Source organism: Eucyclogobius newberryi, unplaced genomic scaffold (genome assembly GCF_026437365.1).
Source record: "Eucyclogobius newberryi isolate DKJ021-1_F unplaced genomic scaffold, fEucNew1.0.hap1 SCAF_13, whole genome shotgun sequence".
NCBI classification, from domain to species: domain Eukaryota; kingdom Metazoa; phylum Chordata; class Actinopteri; order Gobiiformes; family Gobiidae; genus Eucyclogobius; species Eucyclogobius newberryi.
Genome location: NW_027315757.1, coordinates 29,768,036 through 29,790,270, shown reverse-complemented (window position 1 = coordinate 29,790,270; position 22,235 = coordinate 29,768,036). Strand labels below are relative to the sequence as shown.

Below are 22,235 nucleotides of genomic sequence, written 5' to 3'. Positions count from 1 at the left end.
GAAGGCTTAACTTTTTTAGCAAGTGTGTAACTGTGTAAAGACTGTTAGAATAGTACAGAAAATGGTATATAAGCAGGTCTTATTATCATTTTTTTTTCTATTTGCAGTGATCCAAACGTATTCCTCATTTAATGAAGTCATCCTTTGTAACCTAATTATTCACTGCTATGAGTTTATAAGCACTTTTCACAACTTTGGAGACCAGTGAATTTTTACAGTTAAAGGCATAATGTGAGTCTTATTTCCTCGTGGCGTGGACTACCGATTAGACCTGCCACGTATCAATCATAGAACGCACCTACTGCTCACCTGCAGCCTCGTTCTGGTTTGTCCCCCGAGAACAGCACGTTTCCGCGTGTCTAAGCGCATGGATCTATCATAATATAGTTCCCTCAGTGTACGGGACAAAATTAGGACAGCTGGCTCATAAGAGACAGAAATCTACGGGAGACAAGAGATGCGTTGCGATCTGTTGCGCTAATAAACAAACGCACGTGTGTGTTGTATAAATCCGCACGGGGGAGTGCGCATGTACGCAAGTTCTCAAATCGCAAAAAAATCGTTCATAACGCCTTTAAGGCACTGCTAACAACAACTAGCATGCTAACACTGCACCAATGTCAGTGACTAGTCGACTAGTCAGCGATGAATTTTTCGTTGACTACTTAAATTATTTCTATATACACTTCTATATTCACTTTTAAAATACATTATCAACCGAATAACGATTGAATTATGGTGCATTAATGAAGACAATGTTAAATTGTTAATTATTTTTTGCCATTTCGATTTAATACTGCCAGTTTTTATAATAAAAACTGTATTTTTGTGTTTTTTGTGCATAGTCCAGAAGAACATTATGAACATCCAAATATGATTCCGATTATTAATTTGTATAGCATTCAAGTCAATATTAGCCGATTCATCAATAGAGCTCTAAAAGTAAATATGCAGCACTTAAACTACTGAAAACAAATCATTTTAACATCTGCCTTAATCTAAACAGGAGACACGAGACATTGGATAGTCTTAGGTTCCTTGGCGGAATGAGTAATTTCCTTTGGAGTGTGACTCTCAGCTTCCCACGTTCCTTCAGAGCATCCTGGAATGTTATCGCTCCCCCGACTTCCACCTCCTCTGATAGTTGGATCAAACAGTGCCGGGAATCTGCCCACCGCCGGAAAAGTCTTCAATCAAGCGACAGCGTGCGAGCGAGAGGGGCCACGTACACGTAAAAAAGGCAAATAGATGCTTACACGCGTATACAAAGTGGAGAAGTGACAGACTGTGAAAGAAGCATCAATTATTTACACCTAAACAAACACAGCCAAGACATTTCTGACTGCCACCAACACTAATCCTGGAGCCGCTTCACCAACACTTCCACAGACAGTTCCAGGAGATATTGCTAAAAATGTCAAGTGGTAAACAGCATACAAAATGAAGGAGCCCACTGCATGTTTATTATAACAATTTGCATATACATTTCAAGCTCGATTCTGATACCGACGATATGGCAACAAAAATAAAATACTTTCTTTCCTTAGACAATGTATCCTTTCGGTATTTGTACAAAACGATGCGCTCCATATGCCCGGAACCATTCCTAGAGTTGGCGACTGAGCAGACGTGAGTGTTGATTATTAGCTCCAGAATTAGCCCACATGCTAACATCCTCATAATTAAACGTTTCTTAAATCTAAAGTTGTAGAAAAAGATTGACGAATGAGGGATTACACCGACACGTCTTAAATCTAAAGTTATTCTGGACAAAACTGCACCGACCGACATAGCGGGCCCCAACAGTTTGACAAAAAAAATATTCACCAAACAAATCCTACAGTAATAAGTGAACTTTAGAAAGTGTTGGTGTTAGTGTGTGTGATCATATAAATAACAACTATGTGTCTGCTTTGTCTACAAATGATACAAATTACAGCTTTTTATATTCTGCTCCATTAAAATGAATGGGATCGAATGTAAACACAAGTATTTTGCTGCTGTCTATAGAATGACATCTTTAGTCCCTAGGTCCCAAGGAGAGAGCCGGGAATCAAACTCACGACGCTGTTGCTTAGACACCCAGCACAGGATGTCATTTCAACACAAAATCATTTCTTGTACTTGTTCTAATAGATAAAGACTCAAACTAACCAAGAAAGGCCAATCTCCTCCCTTCACTGGCTTCTTGTCAGCTACAGAACTGATATTAAATTGTTGCTTTTTTGCTGCTTGGCCCCACCGTATCTTAGTGGATTGCTCTTTCCCTTTGTCCCGGCTGGAGAGGTCCACATAACTGCTGCTTTTAAATTTCCCCCAAAAACTCACCGGAAAACTTGAGGCGACTGAGCTTATTCTGATATGGAATAATTTGCCACTAAACATTAGAACCGCACAGTAAGCATTTTCAAATTGTTTTGCCCTGGCCTTAAATAACTAGGAGCAGAGTTGCACTTGTATGTAGTAAATGTTCTTATATTTAATAGTTTGTACGAGCTCATTCTTGTTTTATTTCCCACATTGTAATTCATTATTCTATGTGAGAAGCACTTCAGGCGGTGCTGGTAGTTGTAAATGAGCTTTATTCTTATCATTCCAATTCTGCTCTCTAAATGTTCTTTTGTTTAAGTTAAATATAAGATTGCCATTTTTTATTATTAGTACAGTATAAAACTAAACACTTTTGACTGTTTTTTCCATTTTCTTTGCTGTATTGGACAATAAAAGGACAGATAATTTGACGGCGGTCTCTTTCCCATTCCCAAAGCTATACACCTACAAACAAGGACAAAATCTACAAGTTTGCAGAAGTTCAGTAAACAAATGCTCTGTTGAAGGTTTGTGTTAAGAAGCGGATGCGGTGAAGGACGAGGACAGGTACGACTGAAGCGCGTCTTTTTGCTACAGAGGCGATTCCACACACCTGCTTCTGATCCAACAGCTTCCACTCCTCCCCACAGGCAAAGTCATCCTTTCAACTTCTCTCAGAAAGCACACGGAGCTTCTCAACTACAGACAAACTGCTACTGCGACTCCACTGTGTGTCCGCTATGTCACCGTGCTATGAGCATGCATAAAACAGCACGCCTCAAGGGGTTCTGTTCGATGCATTTTTAATATCACTCAGAAAATCCCAAAATACTATGTTTAAAGACACTTCTCAAAGTGTCAAGATAATGGAAAAGTGATTTACTGTATGTATTTGTGCAGGTTTCATTAAAGCTGCATAATCAAATATTGCATATTTAGTTTTAGTTTTTATGTAAACAAAAGGACATAACATAAAATATGCAAATGTGGCATCCTGTCTGATAATGACCATTGCACAGAAATTAATTAATCCAATTTTGATTTTGTTTCATTTAAAATAGATATTAGCTTTTAATATTATATTCCTGAATAAAAACAAAATAGACTTTTATTAATCATTGCCATTTAACACAAAAGTATAAGGATAAGCTCTTCTTTAAAGTCTGAACTTTATTTCAAGTGCTTTTAATGACAATTAATAAAAAAATAGATTCAAATTGCATTATTTGTCCGGCCGTGGCTGGAGAGCCGCGGCGCGGTCAAATGGGAGTTTCAGTTTCAGGGACCGCGGCATTTCCCTTATAGCCCGTTATAGCCTAATGGCTAACCCTAACCTTAAAGGTCCCATAACATGCAAAATCGACTTTTCAGAGATTTTAACCTTCTTACATTGCTATTTGTGCTTCATATATGTACGCAGAGTGTTTTTTTGATTGATTCCCGCAGTGTTTAGGTATATTACAGACTATCTCCTTTCCGCGGCGGTGGGACTGTGTCATAACCACAGGCACGCGTCACCATCCCCCCCCCTCACTGGTAAAAATACCAGTTCCAGGTATTATTTATTGAACAATAAGAGGTCAATATAGTAAGTATTGTGAAGGTCAAGATGTAGAGTTGGACAAATAGGCAGCACATTTATAATAGGGTAGTCCCAATTTCCAATCTTATTGCTACGATTATTGTGAGATAAACATCACGATATAACGATTGTTCCTCATTATCAACACAAAACCAAAGCGAAATCCTTTCCAATACATTACTGTTCAAATAGTCTGTGACCAGCTCAGTGACATAGCATTTTCTCAAAGCAAAAGTTATTGTAATTAAAAAAAAGAAAAAAAAGTAGACCTAAATGTATAGCGCTCTTTTATTGAATAAAAGTAAGTCATTTTACCTCTAAAATAGATACAGTATATTCATACCTTAATAATCACGATTATCGATTAGCCAAATTATCTTGACATCCTATTAGAGAAGAAAATACCTAAAAAGTGAATCTAATTTATTCACCTTGGGCATGCGCTGATGAATACAACAAAAATAAATAAATAAAATAAAACAAAATAATATAAGATAAAATAAAACATGTATGCCATGTAAGTTTGACAGGCCAAGTTTCCCTATGCTTTCTGCTGTGGGTCGAGCGCGCTCACATATTCGCTCTCATCCTCAAACACTAGAAGAGACAATGGTCACTGTTGCATTATGTAATGTTCTGCTGTCACTTCACCTTGAAGGACACCACACAACTGGGCTTTCCCCTTTTGACTGCTGCTACAAGCCACTGCGACGGACAGCCCTAGATCAAAAGGTGTAGAGAGGGAAAAAAAAAAACACAAAACAAAAAAAAACCTGTGAGAATGCAACAGCCCTGCAAGACATCGAGACAAGGGCTGCTAACTCAAAGCTGTGTTCATGTTTGAGAGACAGAAGGCTACAGAAAGCATATAGTGACAATGCAGGCTAGGGGTGGATGAACCTGAGATAGATATGAACTTCAGACGTGTTAATGTGTGTGTGGAGCAGGCGGAAAGAACAGGAAGCACTGCTGGTGTGGAGCAGGAGAGCGCGGCGCTGATCAAAGCCCAGTTGGGTGACACCATGGGCGGAGTGCCATTGTTTATTCACCAGCCACCTCTCCCTTTTGGCAGGGCGAGGTGAGCGTGTGTGGGTAAGTGTGTGTGTGTGTGTGTGTGTGTGTGTGTGTGAGGAGAGAGAGTTTGAGACACTTCGAAGACAGCGAGTTGGAGCCGTGTGTGTTTTTGTACCTTTCTCTTGGCAGGTTAATGTGGGCTGGAGCTCTCAGCATTAGGCAGCTGCATCTCAGGCATATGCATCACTAAAACATGTTCAACTCTGGGCCAAATATACAAGCTAACATGGTACAGCCAATTCTTCTTTTTTTAAAAACTTCTCCAAGCACCTGGGTCTCATTACAGAAATACAACCAGAACAATTGCACGGCTTTCTGACGAAGCTGAAGGAAAGAAGCGAGAAAGTGGATGATCAACAACCAGGACAGTACGGGAGAGAAGGGTCGAGATGGAAGGGCATTTCCGCACAATCCAACAGGGCCGAACCAATCTGTGGTAGACCGAATTACAGACAAATATATGCCATGTGAATTGTAAGCAGGGGGTCAATCTCGGCAGGATAGCCCCAAGAACTTCATGTCATGGTTAATGTGATAACCCAAAATCTAACATTACTGACAGCCTACTTGGCAAAACATGCAAAGTTGGCTAAACCTCAATCAAGATGGTCTACAAATACACTATTGGTACACTTTGAAGTCAAATATGGAATAATTACTACAGTTACTAGTCAGTCCAGTCGAGCAGTCTAGTTAGAGTAAAGTCTAGTACGATTCTGTAATACTTGGGTACTAAGATATTGTTTTATTGATTTATTTGTATTTAATCGACTTATTTAGTTCTATTTCATGGTGTTTGGTTTTGCTTCTACTGGTTTGTATTGTTTTAGGACTAGTGAGATCAAATTGAGCGCTTATTATACCTTTTGTTTTTTACTTGGAGTCTGTGCGGTCTTTGTTTGTGCTCTTCTGCTTGAATTGTGCCGTATAAATGAAGTGGATTTGGACACACTAAAATCTTCTAATCTACACGTTGAAAATGCTCTGTTCCCATGTTACAGACGTCTATCAACACAGCATTCCAGTTCCTTGCAAACACGCCATGTTAAATAGACAGATGTTCTTACACATGCTTTCACATACATATTCCCACGCACACCAAAGCAAATAAACCCTCCTCTGAATGTCACTTATGGAAAAAAAAAAATTATAATAAGCATACTTAACTGTACCAGTGTCTAAATGGAGACTTTACAAGCTACAAAGGCCTGCGCTGTTAACACCCACATTTGAGGAGTCCAGTACAGTAAAGCGCCACAGAGGGTGGCTAAATTAGGGATAGAAATTGGGCAGAACGGGGCTGGCGAGGGAAAAAAGAGAAGGGACATCTGATCCAGAGCGGCGCGCATTTAGGACAACTGTTTCGGGATTATCCCAATTCAAATGCTTGGCTAACTTTGATGTTATTTTCTTCCCCTCCCATTGTCTGAAGCCCCTCGCTCTCGTCGTAATCCCGGGCCTTTGAAGTGAGCGGCGTGGAAACAATGTAAGCAGGCAACACGCTGCCTCCGACAGTCCACCGACGCTCCTCTGCCATTCTCCCCTTTCTTCTCCTGTCCTTGTGTTCGCAGGCTCAATCCACGCACTTCCTCAATGCTTTGGTCGCCTCTCAATCCCCTTTTCCTCACCGCCTTTGTATGACATGTAAACGCTCTGCTTTACTTTATTCAACTTTGTCTTATGTGCACTTCTTTAGACTATATGTGCTGTTCGACAATTAGCAATTCAATGATCATTATGATGGCTAAACTGTTCACCAAGGTTTGTTTTGTCCAAATCAACTTGTAAAAAGAGGCACGCTACAGAGCACTCTAAAGAAAAACAAGCTATGACATAAAGCACAAAACCACGATTGGTATGATCAGTTATTTTCAATCCAAAGTGTTTTGTATTATACTGTTAAAACATTAGCATAATTAGCAGTTACATTTACTTTGGATGGAAAATGTAAATGAATAGACATGATAAAGCCAACGTGTTGTGTTGTTTAATTTAATAAATGTCAATGTGAACGGCAGGGCTTCACAGTACTTTGAACCACTTTCTACTAGTATTACTTCTGCAGTACTTTTAACTTGTGGAGGAACAACATTTGGGTAACTTGTGAATGTATCCTGGATAAAAATGACATTACGATACATTCATTTCTAACAGAGCTCCCATCCTAGTCCGATACACACTAACAAACGACTGCATAGACGTACACGCAGCAAAGACGCAGGCTCTCGAGGCCAGGACGGAGGTGAGACGCGAAGGACGCCAAACCAAGCTGCCTCTTCAGTAAGTATAGGAGTATATGAGTATATGAGAATATGAGGCAGCTGCAGCCCCAGACAGACAAGGTTGTGTTTGGAGGCATGTCCCAGTCCCAGACACAACAAGTCTTTATTTAGTGAGCCACACCCAACCAACTGACACTGAGCTCCAGACTGGTTGCCAGGGCCCAAGGCAGAATACAGGGCCTGGTGATGCAATAGGAGAAACATCTATATGACAGACGGAGATAAGAGAGTCAAACATTATGAGGATTAAGAAAACCTTATCAGTGCATTTTGATTAAGCGTGAATAGAGCAGAATGGTGGTTTAGAGATCCTTTTATGGCACATGTTTTGTAGTGTTATCGATGATACAAATTTAGAAATTGGGGAGAAAGCTAAAGATATATCAGATCCATTTAGACATTTCAGGCAAATACACACTAATGTGAATGGCCATCAATAAGAGGTGCAAAAGACTGAATGTTCAGTCGATTAATACAAATTAGTTAGTTAATGATAAGGTTGAGGACAGCAAAAAGGAGAAGACGTGGATTGAGTTGGATTAAGATTTGAGATATTTATAGATTTTACATACTGTACTGTTTCTAGTACTTTTCCCTTAAATAAATACATTTTGAGAGTTATGCCATGTACCCTTTTTAGTCAAATAATCCAGGGGTCCCTAACCGGGGCCCAAAACCGGGCCGCGGGCCATCTGCTACTGGGCCCAAAGGCAAAAGTTATATATTAGAATATGTCGGTGTAATCCCTCATTCGTCCAGGCGTGTTCCATAGTAGAAACACAGAACACAGAACAGTATAAATATTGGAGTTCTCGATCTAAATTCTTTTATTGACAATGACTCTTGGAAAAGAGTCGAAACGTCTATTTTTTCTAACTGAGTCCAGATGACTACAACTGAAGCTTTTTATAATATTAGAATGTATTAAAAAAAAAAAAAAAAAAAATCAACTATCAGGAATAAGACCATAACAAAATATTTAGAACAAGTTTGTGCACATTTTACGCTGTTGTTACTGGCCCTGGCCCCTTCAACCGGTTCCATTTCTTACAAGAAAAAAGGCAGGGGACCGTTCAACTAATCTGTCAGCAGAATCTGTCAGCAGGGCATGTCTTTAGTCAACAACAGCTCTAACATTTGTATCGGCAAGTACCTAAACCAACCGCTTGATCAAAAACCTAAACAGAGACGACCTATACATTTATGTAGTTACTAATGCAACTGCAACAGGAACCTATAGTATGTACTGACTCTGGAGGTTCTGGAGGAGGCTGGAGGCAGGTGAAGGGATTCAAGACATAGATTGGACATAGATTGTTTTCTACCCAAGGCCATAGTCCAACCAAAGTTCCATTCTTTTGCTTTAATGTGGACCATGACTGACCTGGTTGTTCTGATCAGCATGATGTTGCAGTGCGTTTCTCTGCTCATCCCATCGAGCGTGGGCCTCCTCCAGCTGCCTCTCCATGGCCTTCTGAAGCCGGACCGCCTCCTCCTTTGAGTCACACACAGAGGTCTGGAGATCAGCGATTAACTGGAGAAGAGAGACGTATTTGTTGTGTTATTGGCAAAATTAATCAAGATAAGATAAGATATTCCTTTATTGTCCCACATGGGGAAATTTCATTGGTGCAACGCAGGAAGATAGAGGTAGATACAGAAGAACAGATCACTTATAGGAAGTCTGAAAAACACTTTCAGTAGAAGATCTCCTATAAATAAATAAAAACTACCATAGACAAATAAATAAATACCATTGCATGTGATCCCGACAGTAATTGCACATGAATATGTGTCACGACAGCACATGAATTGCACATGAATTCCAACAGCAATTGCACATATGACAGAATTGCACATCAGTATTAGGTTAGGTCAGTATTGCGACGGGATAACGTGACGATCTCCGGGTAAGACGACAGTTCTCCTCAGGTTCATGAGTTCCTCCTTTGTGGAAACGCGGTACGGCACCGGTCGGGGGGCGGGGCCGGAGCCAAGACACATCGCAACGACACGACGAAAACACTCAATCCAGCCGAATAAAGTCAAAACAAGTTAATTTAAAGCGATTCCAGTGCGTGTCCCGATCGTTCGTGAAGTTCCTCTTTCATATAAACGTGTATATAAACGTGTACCGACGACACGCCGTACTTTAGCGCGGCCGGAGGGCGCGGGGGGGGGCTGGTGGGCTAGCTCGGAGCTAGCTCACGTCACAACAACACAACGAACGCAACGAAAAACGCTGAAATCCAGCCGAAAAAAGTCAAAAACAGTTGAATTAAAAAACTATTCCAGCGCGTGTCCCTATCGTACAGTAAAATAGAAAAAATATACTAACTATATTTACAAAATATAGGAGATAAAGCACAATAAGTGTGAGAAAGAAGAGAGAGCGTTTACACCGGGCTGCCAGCTGTACCAGCGCCTTATGACGTAATCATTAATTGTGAGATGCAAAATATTTTTTACTTGAAATACTTTTATCAATCTATTACATTATTGTTATGTAAAGAACTAATTAATTTATGTATAGATATTAGAGATTGGAATTCCTTTTTTTTTCATGGCAAATACTGACCTGCCTGACAAGCTCTGCTAATAATAGGGCCGACTTTGATAAATTATGACTTAAATTTACTGCAATCTCACAAAGAGCCACAAGTTACCACTCACACATTAGAGAGCAGTGTTGTCACATTTTGTGTATTTGTGTAGTGCCCTTTGCGCTAAAGTCTTCAAATCAAGCTTTTTTCTGTATTATTTAGGTCAGACCACACAAAATACTGGCCTGTACTGCAGAATTAAGGCAGATGACCAAAACACTAAAAACCGCTAATATTGACACAAAATATCAGCCTTTTATCAATGACAATTTAAATCATACACAAATACACATCTAATACTCAAATATGTTGGCCAATGTAAGAACTATGTAGAGTTGCAAAATCCCATTGCTTTCTACAAGCACACAGTCTTATGTATAGTGAGAAGAGGCCTCAGAGTGGAAAAAGAAAGACAGGGGGAAAAAAAAGAATGAAGCAAAGAAAATGTGGTTCCTTTTGGAAACGCTGTGTGACTTTGTGTTGGTGAACTTTGCGGCGCACAGTAAGATGAAAAGCCACTGCCTGGGCTTTGAAATCCTCCAGTCAAAATTAACATTCTATTTAAGCCACTGTCAGAGAACGGCGGAGGCAAAGATGAGAGAGGGAGCGGACTGAGACATTGGCGTGGCGGTGGTGGGCTGCTCGTAGCTTTGGGCCAGACAGATAATTGTTTACCGTGTGCAAACTCCGGAGCACCAGCGTGTGGGAGTGGGAGAGGTGGAGCGGCAGAGCGGGTCCGACCACAGGGACGGCGCAAGGGGAGAGACGAGGCAGACATTAAGCTTACTTTGTCGCCACATGAAAGCGGCAAATAGCGCATTATTACGGGAACATAATTTCACGGCGGAATAATTATTTTGCCGTTTATGGGATCCCTGAATCTGCAGGTGGAGGGCCCTGCGGTGGCGGTGCGTCGTGCTCCGCCAGTGAACTCTGCTGTCCGTCTTGTTTTTCCAGTATGTATACAGTAGTCGTTTCTCTGTCTAATAGCCAGGCCTTTTAAACTCTAATTGGTCTGGTGAGACTCGACTATTTACCCAGCTTGCTGCTATCTTTGTCTAAGGCTAAAGACAGGCTTAGTTTTTCTGCCGTAGACACAAGATGAAAAGAGACAGATGAGCGCGGGTAAATCTGTTAGTAAACAGAGTGGTGCGCGACAGGCAGCTGACAATTGTTCAGCACAGTACCTGACAATGAAAGATGAATCATGCTCTCTACTGAGGGACATACGATTTTTACAACCAAGCTGTCCAAACTTTAGATAATTAAGATGATTTAGTGGTATAGTTCAGTTGATGAAGCTTAAAATAATCACACCAGTCTGTGACAATTAGAAGTGCATTGTGAGTCTGGACTTTTATTTGTGTTCACTTTCCCCTTGTTTCTTTCAAATCGAATAAAGATTTACGTAGTGGCATTTCATAATATGGATGAATAGTTATAGATGAATTAAAATTATCATGAGATATGGGAATTGTTAATCAAAAGTGTACTGTGTAACTTCTAGTGGAGGTTTTGCCATCTGCTCGTTGTCATTTTTGTTACATTAAAGTAAGATGCTTTGCTAGAAATGTTCCATCATATTAAATAAGACATATCCATCTCCATGAAAATCAGCAGGCGGTACCTCCAGGGCAAGTTACAGGTCAGATCTGTGGAGAGATGATACCACTCACTATAAGAATGCATGGTATTTTAAAGATAAATCAGCTCTAATTATACATATGCAAAAAGTTAAATGCCATACTGTGGAACATTTGAGGGGAAGTAGTAATATCTCCATGGAGACCGTCCTAACACAAAAGTTACATTGTGCAGTGAACCTTTAAATGGGACATTTTATGCAAAATCGACTTTAATTAGCTTATAACCTAGTTGCAACAATTTTTTCTCAAAGTTGTATTTTCATTGATTTCTGAATGTATTGTTCTGTAAATGAAAAATCCTGTTTTCACCTACCCCCTATCCCCGCCACACATTCCTGTACTGTGAGTGATAAATGTACAGTTCAGTGTCAACCACAAAAAAAAACAGTCAATGAACCTGTTTCTATTACTAAGCTGTTTTTGGTTTAATATTGTGGTTTACAATGAAATCAAATTTAAATAATGATCTACATATGTTATAGTTTAATCCTAAGAACCTGAAAAAGCATGTCTCCTTTGACACATTTCCCCATAACATTTAATAATGTGTAATGCCTCGACTAAATCCCCCACAAAAATGTTCAGTGTTTTACCTTACAACACATTTTTTTCTTGTACAGCACATAATCAAAAAGAATAAGAGAGCCAAGAGATCCCAGTTGTATAAAACATGTGCAGGTCACAAGTGGACGCCATTTGTACAACCTAACAACTAGCGATGCGCAGCGCTAAATGAGACTGATTTGCATTATGGGTTGAACTTTAGCCTTTCTCTTCGCTCTTCTGATGCACTGCTTCTTCCCATGGCAACTCCTGCCCACTCCCACCGTGGCCGGGCCCGTAGCGTGTACAGTAATAACGATCTCCACCCACCATAGATTGATCATTAGAGCTCGACCGGCAGAGTTCATAGGTTACCCTTGAGAACTACTTCCAGCTTCACAGCGTCGAAATTGGGGGTCGACTAATTAGTGGCGAGTCTATCAGGGAGAAACTAGAAACACAAAGGAAATGTTTAAGATGTAGATGCATATCCGTGAGGAGAAGGTATGGTTGGTGTGGCCTGTTTTAATTGGTTTATTAGGCATGCGGTTGAGCTCGAGTAAGTTGCCCCCTGTTAGTCGATGAAAGGTTAAAAACTGGGATGAGGTTGTGTTTACATACGGTTGACTTAGCCCAAGGGCTGAGCAGCGAGAGCCAAGCCTTTAAAACAATATTGTCTTTCATTTGGATTAGAGAAGTGTTATGAAATTGTGGGATAATGTAATAAGAATGAATTGTGAAAAAACTTATTTTGAAGTTAAGGATTTGGGGCCATTATCTGTTGCAAAGGCTTGACATATATTTTAGTGTATAAATTAAATTCTCCCATAATTTAAAACGGGCTTCAATCAGCTTATTACAAAGGCAACATAGAAAAGGGATTTATTGGACATGGGGAAGCAGGAAAGAGATTTATCAGAAACTATTACCGTATTTTCTGGACTATAAGTCGCACCAGCCAAAAAATGCATAATAGAGAAGAAAAAAACATATATAAGTTGCACTGGAGTATGAAATGTGGTTGCAAGTGTGAAAATAACTAATATCACATATAAGTCGCTCCGGAGTATAAGTATAAGTATAAATATAGTTAAAGTTCCACCAGGAAAGAGATTTATCGGAAACTAATACTGTATTTTCTGGACTATAAGTCGCACTGGAGTATAAGTTGCACCAGCCGAAAAAGGCATAATGGAGAAGAAAAAAACATATATAAGTCGCACTGGAGTATGAAATGTGGTTGCCAGTGTGAAAATATCTAAGTCGCACCGGAGTATAAGTATATAGGTATAAATATAAGTATAAGTCGCACCCCGGCCGAAACTATGAAAAAAGGTGCGACTTATAGCCCGGAAAATACAGTACTTCATATGGACTGAGGACAAGTGTGCATGAATTAAAATAAGCACTAAAATGGGTGATTGTTTTAATTGGTAGATGTACAGTAGTTGCAGTTGTATGTAAGAGTAGCAATGTTATAATGTAGAAGGTGAAATTGAATGCGATAAAAAAGCATGATTAATTTTGGCCGCAATATCCAGGCCCGAAATGTAGAAGTCCATGAAAGATTTGTGTGTTTGGATGGTTGGGTCTGTGCCAGCTCCATGTCCCCAAAACACAGGATTAATCACTTGTTGAGCATTTGAGAGACGGCAAACACGGCTGAACTTTAGCACAGTGTCGCGCTCCTTTTGATGTGGAGCATTGTGTAACCTAATGTTTTCTCACATCTGCTCGTCAACCCTGCTTTCAACTGTGCGCCTTTGCCAGCCAACCTCAAAAAGAGTTATGTAAAAGAAGAGATTTGCAGAGAAGAATTGTTGTAAATAATTCAAATCACACAAACAACAGGAAGAAGGAGGAGCAAAGTATTGTCGGCTATTTCAATATAGCGGTTACTCTAAGTACTTACTGCTTAATCAAATAATAATACAGACAGTTCACGTTACAAATACAAATATATTGGTTGAGGTAAAACTGTTTATTATGCCTATTGTTGTTTTATATAATCTAATAAAAAGTATGCGATGAAAATGCCAGAAATGAGCAGATTAAAATTAAAAGGAGCAAAAACATCCTGTAAAACATGTCATCTTCCAAACAATAGTATACAAGGATATGAATGCAAAAAGTAAATGTTAAAATATAGTTATTAATCCTTTGTGAGGTAAATTCATTCTCTGCATTGACCAATCAGTCAATGCCCTTTTACGCTTTGTGCAATAATCAAAAACCTCAATAAAGTCATTTGCAGACACATTTAAGATGGATTGTCATAATTATCAGAATATTGTTATTTGGATAATTGCAGATATTAATTTAGTCAATAATCGCACATCCCCATGGAACAATTTTTGAAGATTCTAGAAAGAGGAAACCAGATTTATCTACATATGATATTAGGTATTGTCGTAGTTACTTGTATTCATTGCTTTTTTAGAGTCACACTCGCTTCTCTTTGGGCGATGTGCACCTGCTGTCCATTAGGGGCAGTATGTACGCTCGCTCACCAGCATCAGTACATCTGTCCTCTCCGGTCGCTCAGTGAAAACAGGATGAAAAAGGGATAAAAGGAGAGCGAGCACAAAGACATGGATGAAAAAGATGATTACCTGGGCAGACTTGGTGAGCTTCTGACTGTAGTCCTTCTCAATCTGCTTCAGCCTGCTGTTGGCCTGCAAACAAGGACGAGACTGTGAGATAGAGATATGCTTACAAACACAACATAGCAAAGTTATGAAATTGAATCTTCGTTCAAAAAAAATAAAAAAATAAATAAAAAAAAGTCAAGTTGTGCATCAAAAACGACCCAAAACGTTCCCGCACACACACACGCACAAACACGCACGCGCTGATAGTGACCCTGGGTTTTGGGTGCCGTGTGTCAGCTGGAGCGGGGCCAGTCCCATGTGGACCAGTGACCAGTGCTTACTTTGATTCTGTGCCAGCGCTTCATCGTTTAACAAGAGGGGCACAGGAGCGAATTAGCATGTTACTGCCAATTAGCCGTTTAAAAATCAGAGCTGATCAAAGGAGGCATGATGAGACAAGAGGAATGAATGGAGATTGTTGCTGAGAATTTATAGAGCAACGCTACATTCCCTTTTGTTTTTTGATGGGAACCAAGCCAGCTGGAAGCCGAGGCTGCAAGTGTCAGACAAAAGAGCTTCTGCCACTTAGCCGAGCCGTGCTGCCAATTTAAAGGAGGGACTGACATCTAGTTGTTGTAGCGAAAGTACTGTGTAGTAGAAAGCAGTGCTGAGGAGTTATATAGTTGAAGTATTTTTCAAGTTTAGCAAAAATCCCCAAAAACCCTCAATGAGGATTTGTAAAAAATACTCTCTCTCACTTCTAAAAGGTGCATGTAAATTGTATGTCTGCGTGTCATACATACATACTCACTTTAATACCTGGTCAGTTTGACATAGTAATGTTAAAGAACCCGTGTAATCGATCAATCTTGTCAATGCTAAAACAAACTCTTACTATATAAACAAATGTATCAGCAAGACACAATCCATTTATTTAAAAAGATCTTCTAAATGTCCAAAACCTGAATCCTTTGGCACATTGTTGTAAATTGTTGTCACATACAAAAGAATGGCCTTTTCATGTTTGTATGTTTAACAGATGAGACCACCTGAAAATACACACAGACCCCGTCCGCTTGACATTCTGATACTGACAGACAACTCTGCTTTAAACACGGCGCCATTGAAGGCATCGTGTGCAGCCATCAACACCTTCACTTTGGAGTTTTACCAAAACACTCCCTGAGAAAGTCCCATGTCCAATGTGAGCAGACACCTGTCACCACAGCAACACAAAGCCATCACCGCGGATACGAGCTTGCGCTGTGTGTCGGTGCAGGACGGGCTGAAGGACAGGCCCGTCCCCAGGGCCCAGAGCGGCACAGCAGGAGGGAAACAAAAGAGTCTATTATGTGTATGACATGTGCTGTTCTTTACTCGAGCAAAAGCACAAAGGATGTAGGGAAATTAACTGAGCTGAAGGGAGTGGGTTAGTTTATTGTAATTTTAAGTCAATTCATTTGTTTGTTTTGAGATACTGAGTTTTGATATTGCTGGTGTGATTGTCCATGAGGAAAACAAGAAAAAGAGTGTAATGTACTTATGAAGGTTGAATATGTATGATCTGTGTTGCCAGTACTTTAATCTGCATACTATATAGGACACATGCACGTTTTCCTCATCCTCAGTATACACTGCTTATCCTAAATAAATAAATAAAAAGTGGCCACTTGGATTCAACTAAGCAAATCCAGCAGGTCCTCTGACTCCTCTCCTCCTGCTGGTGAACTGCTGCAGGTGATGATCTTTCAGCTGCGACACGGTGTTTAAACACAACTGATGCACTGAGTGGCTTCTCATTTCTGAAACAACCATGCGGTAAGACGAATCCCATGGTCATGGAAAAGATGTCAGTTTGTTTGAAAAGGGTCAAACCATTGGCATCAAGCAGAGAAAACATCTAAGGAGAAGCAGAAACTAATCTACTACAAATCTGAACCCCAGAGAGTGTTGGGAGCTGGAGAAGACTGTGTGCAGTGGTCACTCTCTCCATCATCAATACAAGATCAATTAGTGAACAATAATGCAACACTCCATGGCTTTTAATATTGCAGAAGCTTATTGAAGCTATGCCACAGCGAATGTGTGCTGTAATCAAAGCTAAAGGCGATCATATCAAATATTTTTGAGATTACTTTTTTTCCGGACAGAGTTGGATAATTATATAATTATAGTCATGAAAACTAAAACCCTAAATGACAACATAAACAACCTTTTAGTCCAATACTTTTTTAATCAAGCATAAATCCATTACAACTGTCATCAGTAAAAGCAATATTTAATTGTTTACCTTGTATATGGTGACATAGATAAGTTGTCTTTATTAAATTTGGAATAGAAATTCTATATACGCTCCCTTCAAAATAAATGTACACAATTGCATTAACTGATGGACTGAGGAACTTCAAATGAAATGAAACTGAACTAAAATAAACAATGATATATAAGACACATAAGGGAAATCTGTATCATTCCACACATTTAAACACACTCTCCCTCCTCTTCTTGCTAATGCACATCTCTAAAAAGCCCTTTTGGGGAAGAATTTACTTGGTTTGAAATAGATTTTGAGTAATTTTTTTTAGGATTAAGAAAATAAAACTAAAATCTATCCTCTTATGCAAGTCCTCTTGTATTTAGTGAGTCCAGTAGATCACAGAGCAGCTTACAAATGAAAATGAAAACATCAAAGAGACTGATTAATAAGAAGATATGAGCGTCCCAAATGCTCTGCCTCTGAAGCAGTGAGTTGTGTGTAACTTTATGTATAAGTCAGCTGACATACGAGTACACAAGAACATATGGGCACATTGACATGCAAATAACCTCAGATGCTTCATAAAAACATAAAGCTACTTTCTTATTCCTTTTCACTTCCACTGACTCAGGGGATTTTAGCAGCAGGTACTATGCAACAGCATGCATTATAAAGCCCTGCAATCTAAGGAAAGGAAAAATAGCTTAGCAGGACTGTGACGATTACAAAGGTAGAATCATGAGTAAATTAAAAACCAGGGCGTATGTGTGCGAGAATGTGCGCGCACTTTCAAAGAGTCTACCTGTGCCCTGCCAAAGGCGTTTCAGAGCTGCAGGCACTTTGAGGCTGTATCAGTCTCTTCAATCGGCCCTTAATCCTAGCGCGGTGGAGTGCGGAGGCTTTGAAGTGCGCGGCTGTGTGTGTGTCTTTGCTCGCGCACATTAGCGATTGTGTGAGCGGGTTAAAGAGAGTGGAAGTGGATCTGAAGGCGAGGCATGCACCGCTTACCAGAACGTAATTAATAATCTGCAAAGGGAAGCCGGCCAAACACACACATACACACACTCAAACTCACAAGTAAAGAGGGAAGAAAAGGGTGACAACTTTCTCCTTCCCGCACACAGCTGGACAAAGATATCCACACGAGGATTACTTGCTCAAACACAGACTCTGGACAAACAGGATGCGTATTGAAAGCCCAGCACACAGCTTCACTTTGAGAGATGACTTAAGGTGTGCATTTACAATCTTTGGTTGGACACATTATCGATCACTAAGTGGAGGAACAAACTGAAAAGAGCATTTTTAAAGAGTGCAGTCAGTGCAAGTGTAAAGTAGAAGATATATTGTATGGCAAATAACTTTCACCTTTTTCATTATTCAATTCTTCTGACAGCTGCTGTGAAGAAAAAACCCCACAAGAAACAGAAATGTAATTCTGTTGGTGTGTGTTAACGCCATATTTCAATTTCTACTGGTATGAACTGCTCATTACCGGCTGTTAAAGTTGCAAAGTATAAGTCAACAATAAATTAATCCAAGCAGGTGAACGAATGCTACACGTGTTTACTACATTATCACTATTCTGCGTTGCACCAATGAAATTTCCCCATGTGGGACAATAAAGGATTATCTTATCTTATCTTATCTTATTCCAGTGTTTTCAGTTCTGTAATGATACTTTTGACTTTCTATGTTAACACCCATTATCAGCTGATCACAAAAATGTCCCATGAAACAAAGTATTATTACACTGATCCAAATATGCGAAGATTATCATTATTATTTTTTTGTTTTAATCCACGTCAACTTTGTAAAAATTAAATGCAAACATTATATTAGTCTTTTAACACACATGTGGAATTATATGACAATGTCGATGTCTGTCTGAACAACAGGAAAGTCTTGGCTTGGCAATACGCAATATATTTTCTTGGAGTCAAATCACAATTTCGATTTGATCATGATACATTTACAGGTTGGAGATATCGTCTTCATATTTCATACAGGCACATTTAAGAGAAAATGACTACCGGTAAATCACAATATGTCGAGTTTATCAAAACGGCAGATTGTCACAGGCGTGGGACCACGGCGATCACCATAATCGCCCACCCTAGTGTTTGTGCATCTTAGTTTACAACAATATTTACTTCAGCAGATGGGGTTATGTATTGTGCTACATTTTAGAGACAAAAGCACACATTTCCCTCTGTAAAAGCAGCATATTATTGGGGACATTGAACATTTCAGATTGTAGCGAAATCCACCCACTCTTTTTCGACACCTGGGAGCTGATTTGTGGTTTTCATTTCTAGAAAAACAATACTAAAATCTGATTCAAAGTGAAGTTTGTCTCCCTTTGCTCCGTCACATCTCCCTCTACAATGGCATCTGTATTTGTAAGCATTCTAAATGATTCTGCTCCTCGCGATGTGCTCGTCTCGTAACAATTGGAGTTCCATCTGGCAGGGAGCAGGGAGATGTTATTTGCTGGTTTGTCTGTAATCATCGTTGCCTGTGCTGTGTGCGACTCCGTGCTGTAACGACGAGAGGCTTTATTTCCATTTCATAGTTTGCCATCAGTCCCTGTCAGTAGTGATTCTATTCGTCGACACTGCTTACTGTCAAAAGGCAATTCAAAGACAGCAGCAAAGTAATGTGTAGAGAGAAAAACATCAAGCGCGTGCCACACATAACTAGTGTTTACTGACACGCTAGAGCGGCGGCTGCACAGTGTTAGCATAGATACTTCGCTGTCCTCCATTTATCTGCGCATAGGTAGAGATGTCATATCACATTTTACTGTCACAATTATTGTGGCAAAAACATGATGATTTAATGATTATTCATGATAACTAAGTGATCAAAGAACAGTGAAAACACATTACTATTCCTCAAGGTTTTAACCAGCTTGATGAAATGTAACTCTCTGAATGACAAAATATAGAAAATGTGACAATATTTGAAACAGCCAGATATAAAAAGTACTTTTTAGATGTTTTTTTTTAAACTGATTATATTGTGACTTAAATAACCATGACTATTGATTCAGCTAATAATCCCTAGGCATGGGGCCAAAGGTTATCAAGCCCCTGACCACTTTACAACATAGAGCTAGTGTCAATACTTGTACACAATATTCTAAACATATTATATGTTAAGATTTGTGCAACAGTGCATTCATTACCTGATAAATATTTGGGATATTTTGCATAACATTCTAGCTCCCCTGTATCTTTTTAATCAAATAGATGCTCGCTCTGAACTTTATCTCAACCCCCAGACAAACCCAGATCGAGTTGATGACTACACTGTCCCACTTAAAACTCCTCCTCAAACTAAAGTGTAATCTATAGCAAGCAACATGATGGGAGCAGCCTGACGCCATGTTTTAATGCGATTGAGAAAGTGTGTCGCTCTCCTCCCTCCTCTTGGATGACTTCAAAAAAGTGAGCCAGGGAGCTGCTGTGTGATGTTTTTTTTGGGACGCCACAGCCTTTACTTTGACTCTTTCATGTGGAGAATGACTCACTCTCTCTCTCTCTCGTTGCTGCCGGGCCTGATGGCGCACTGAGGAAACGCGCAGCTCGGTCTGGGCATGCGCATACATGCACACAAACACATGTTCGTACACAAGTAACTTAAACCTTTTCATGTGTTTGACAAAAGGTCACGGTGGAGACGTACACCGGCGGCCGATGAAAATATTCAGATTCAAATAATACACTACATCTGCTAAATAAACATCCTAAACTTAGATCTTTAGTCCACCGATTTCATTGTCTCTCATTAGTCTGTCAGTGTGCGCTGAATGGAAACTCTTTGATCATATGCTTCGCTTGTCTCTGTCTAATCCATGACAAACTCTATAATGTGATTTGGTGGATTTCCAAAATGGCACCGGATCAGCGCAATAAGTCAGCACTGACAGTGACAGAAACAGAACAAGACTGATGACAACAACAACAGCGTCAACAACCCCGCACCACCATCTTCCGGCTGACAGAAATAACAACGGTTAAATGTGTTCTTATCTGTGCACTGGGATCAGAGCTGCAGTGAAGGGTTAATATAGATGTTTAGCGTTTCAAGAAATTGTTGTTGACTCCCTGTGCTAGAAAAACAACTCTTCAACTCAAAATGTGAGCAAGACTATTAAAATGCACCGTAAAAAGCAAGAATAAGTATCCGCTGTGACTCAGTTGTAGCTATTAAAATAATCATATTAAAGCACATTTGAACACAATCCAGAGTCTCAAAGTGGGCACTGATGTTATTGCACAGGGGCCAGAAATGTGAAGGTTTTACAATTCAATTAATTAATTATGATCTGTACTTGATTGAGGAGTCACCTTCGCTCACAATCAATGGGGGTTTAATAAATATTGAAAGACACTGCTCGTCTCCATGGAGATGTTCCACAGTATGGCATTGAACTTGTAGCTATTGCTTGTCTAAATAAAGATGGATAAGTTTAAGGCCATACTGTGGAACATTCCAGGCAGACAAGCAGGTGGAAAAGTTTCATAGTGCACCAATAAAATATATGTGTGTGTGTGTGTTTTGTAATATATATAACTTACAAAACACACATGCATATTTTGTATTGTTATTGCCTTTTAAAAACATCCTCGAATAACTTTGCTTCGGTATCTCATGTTTAGAATGTTGTTGTTGTTGTTGTTGTTTTATGGCGGTTGGCATCCAAGTGTTGCATTACCGCCAGACTTTATTCCTCAGACTTTGTCGTAGTTGTTGTTGTTGTTGTTGTTGTTGTTTTATGGCGGTTGGCATCCAAGTGTTGCATTACCGCCAGACTTTATTCCTCAGACTTTGTCGTAGTCCTCAGACTCTGTCGTAGTCCGTAAAAGTACTCCTTCCATTGCTTTGGTGTTACAAAGCCCATGAGGTCATGATATGTCTTTGTGACTAGAATAGTTGTTGTTGTTTCAGAGACCGACCGGCTTTATTCCAGGGAGACTCTTCTTCACCTTCCTCTCCTTCTTTGACGTTCGGTGCTTCCACCATACAGCTTTATTCTTCAGGCTTCATTCTATAGGCTTTAATATATCCACTGATGTCGCTGCTTGGTAGCCGTGCGTCTACGAGACTGGACGAGGACAGGAGACCACCCCCACCCCCATCTCGTCACTCTGATCACTCTGACTCCCCAAAAGCAGACCCCCATCACTCCGACTCCCATTTAGCGCCTTTAGCCTGTTTTCTATATCTGCCCAATCAAGCTCCTTTGTTCCAAGGAATCTCCCTGCAGCTTTAGCAATGATCCTGATCCTTTCAGTTCTGCTTTGAGTCTGAGCAGCACAGTTTACAACATCCACCATAA

At 39.9% G+C, this 22,235-nt stretch overlaps 1 protein-coding gene across 1 annotated transcript in view; it reads right to left on the bottom strand.

The window, feature by feature from the left end:
• The window catches only part of cep112 (centrosomal protein 112), a 114,346-nt gene that overhangs the window by 27,358 nt on the left and 64,753 nt on the right, over positions 1 to 22,235 (bottom strand). The window contains exons 21-22 of the mRNA XM_072443372.1: positions 14,653 to 14,715; positions 8,633 to 8,782 (exon numbers count right to left, since the gene is read on the bottom strand). Of these exons, the coding sequence (XP_072299473.1) occupies positions 8,633 to 8,782; positions 14,653 to 14,715 (213 nt within the window). The remainder of the gene's footprint in view (positions 1 to 8,632; positions 8,783 to 14,652; positions 14,716 to 22,235) is intronic.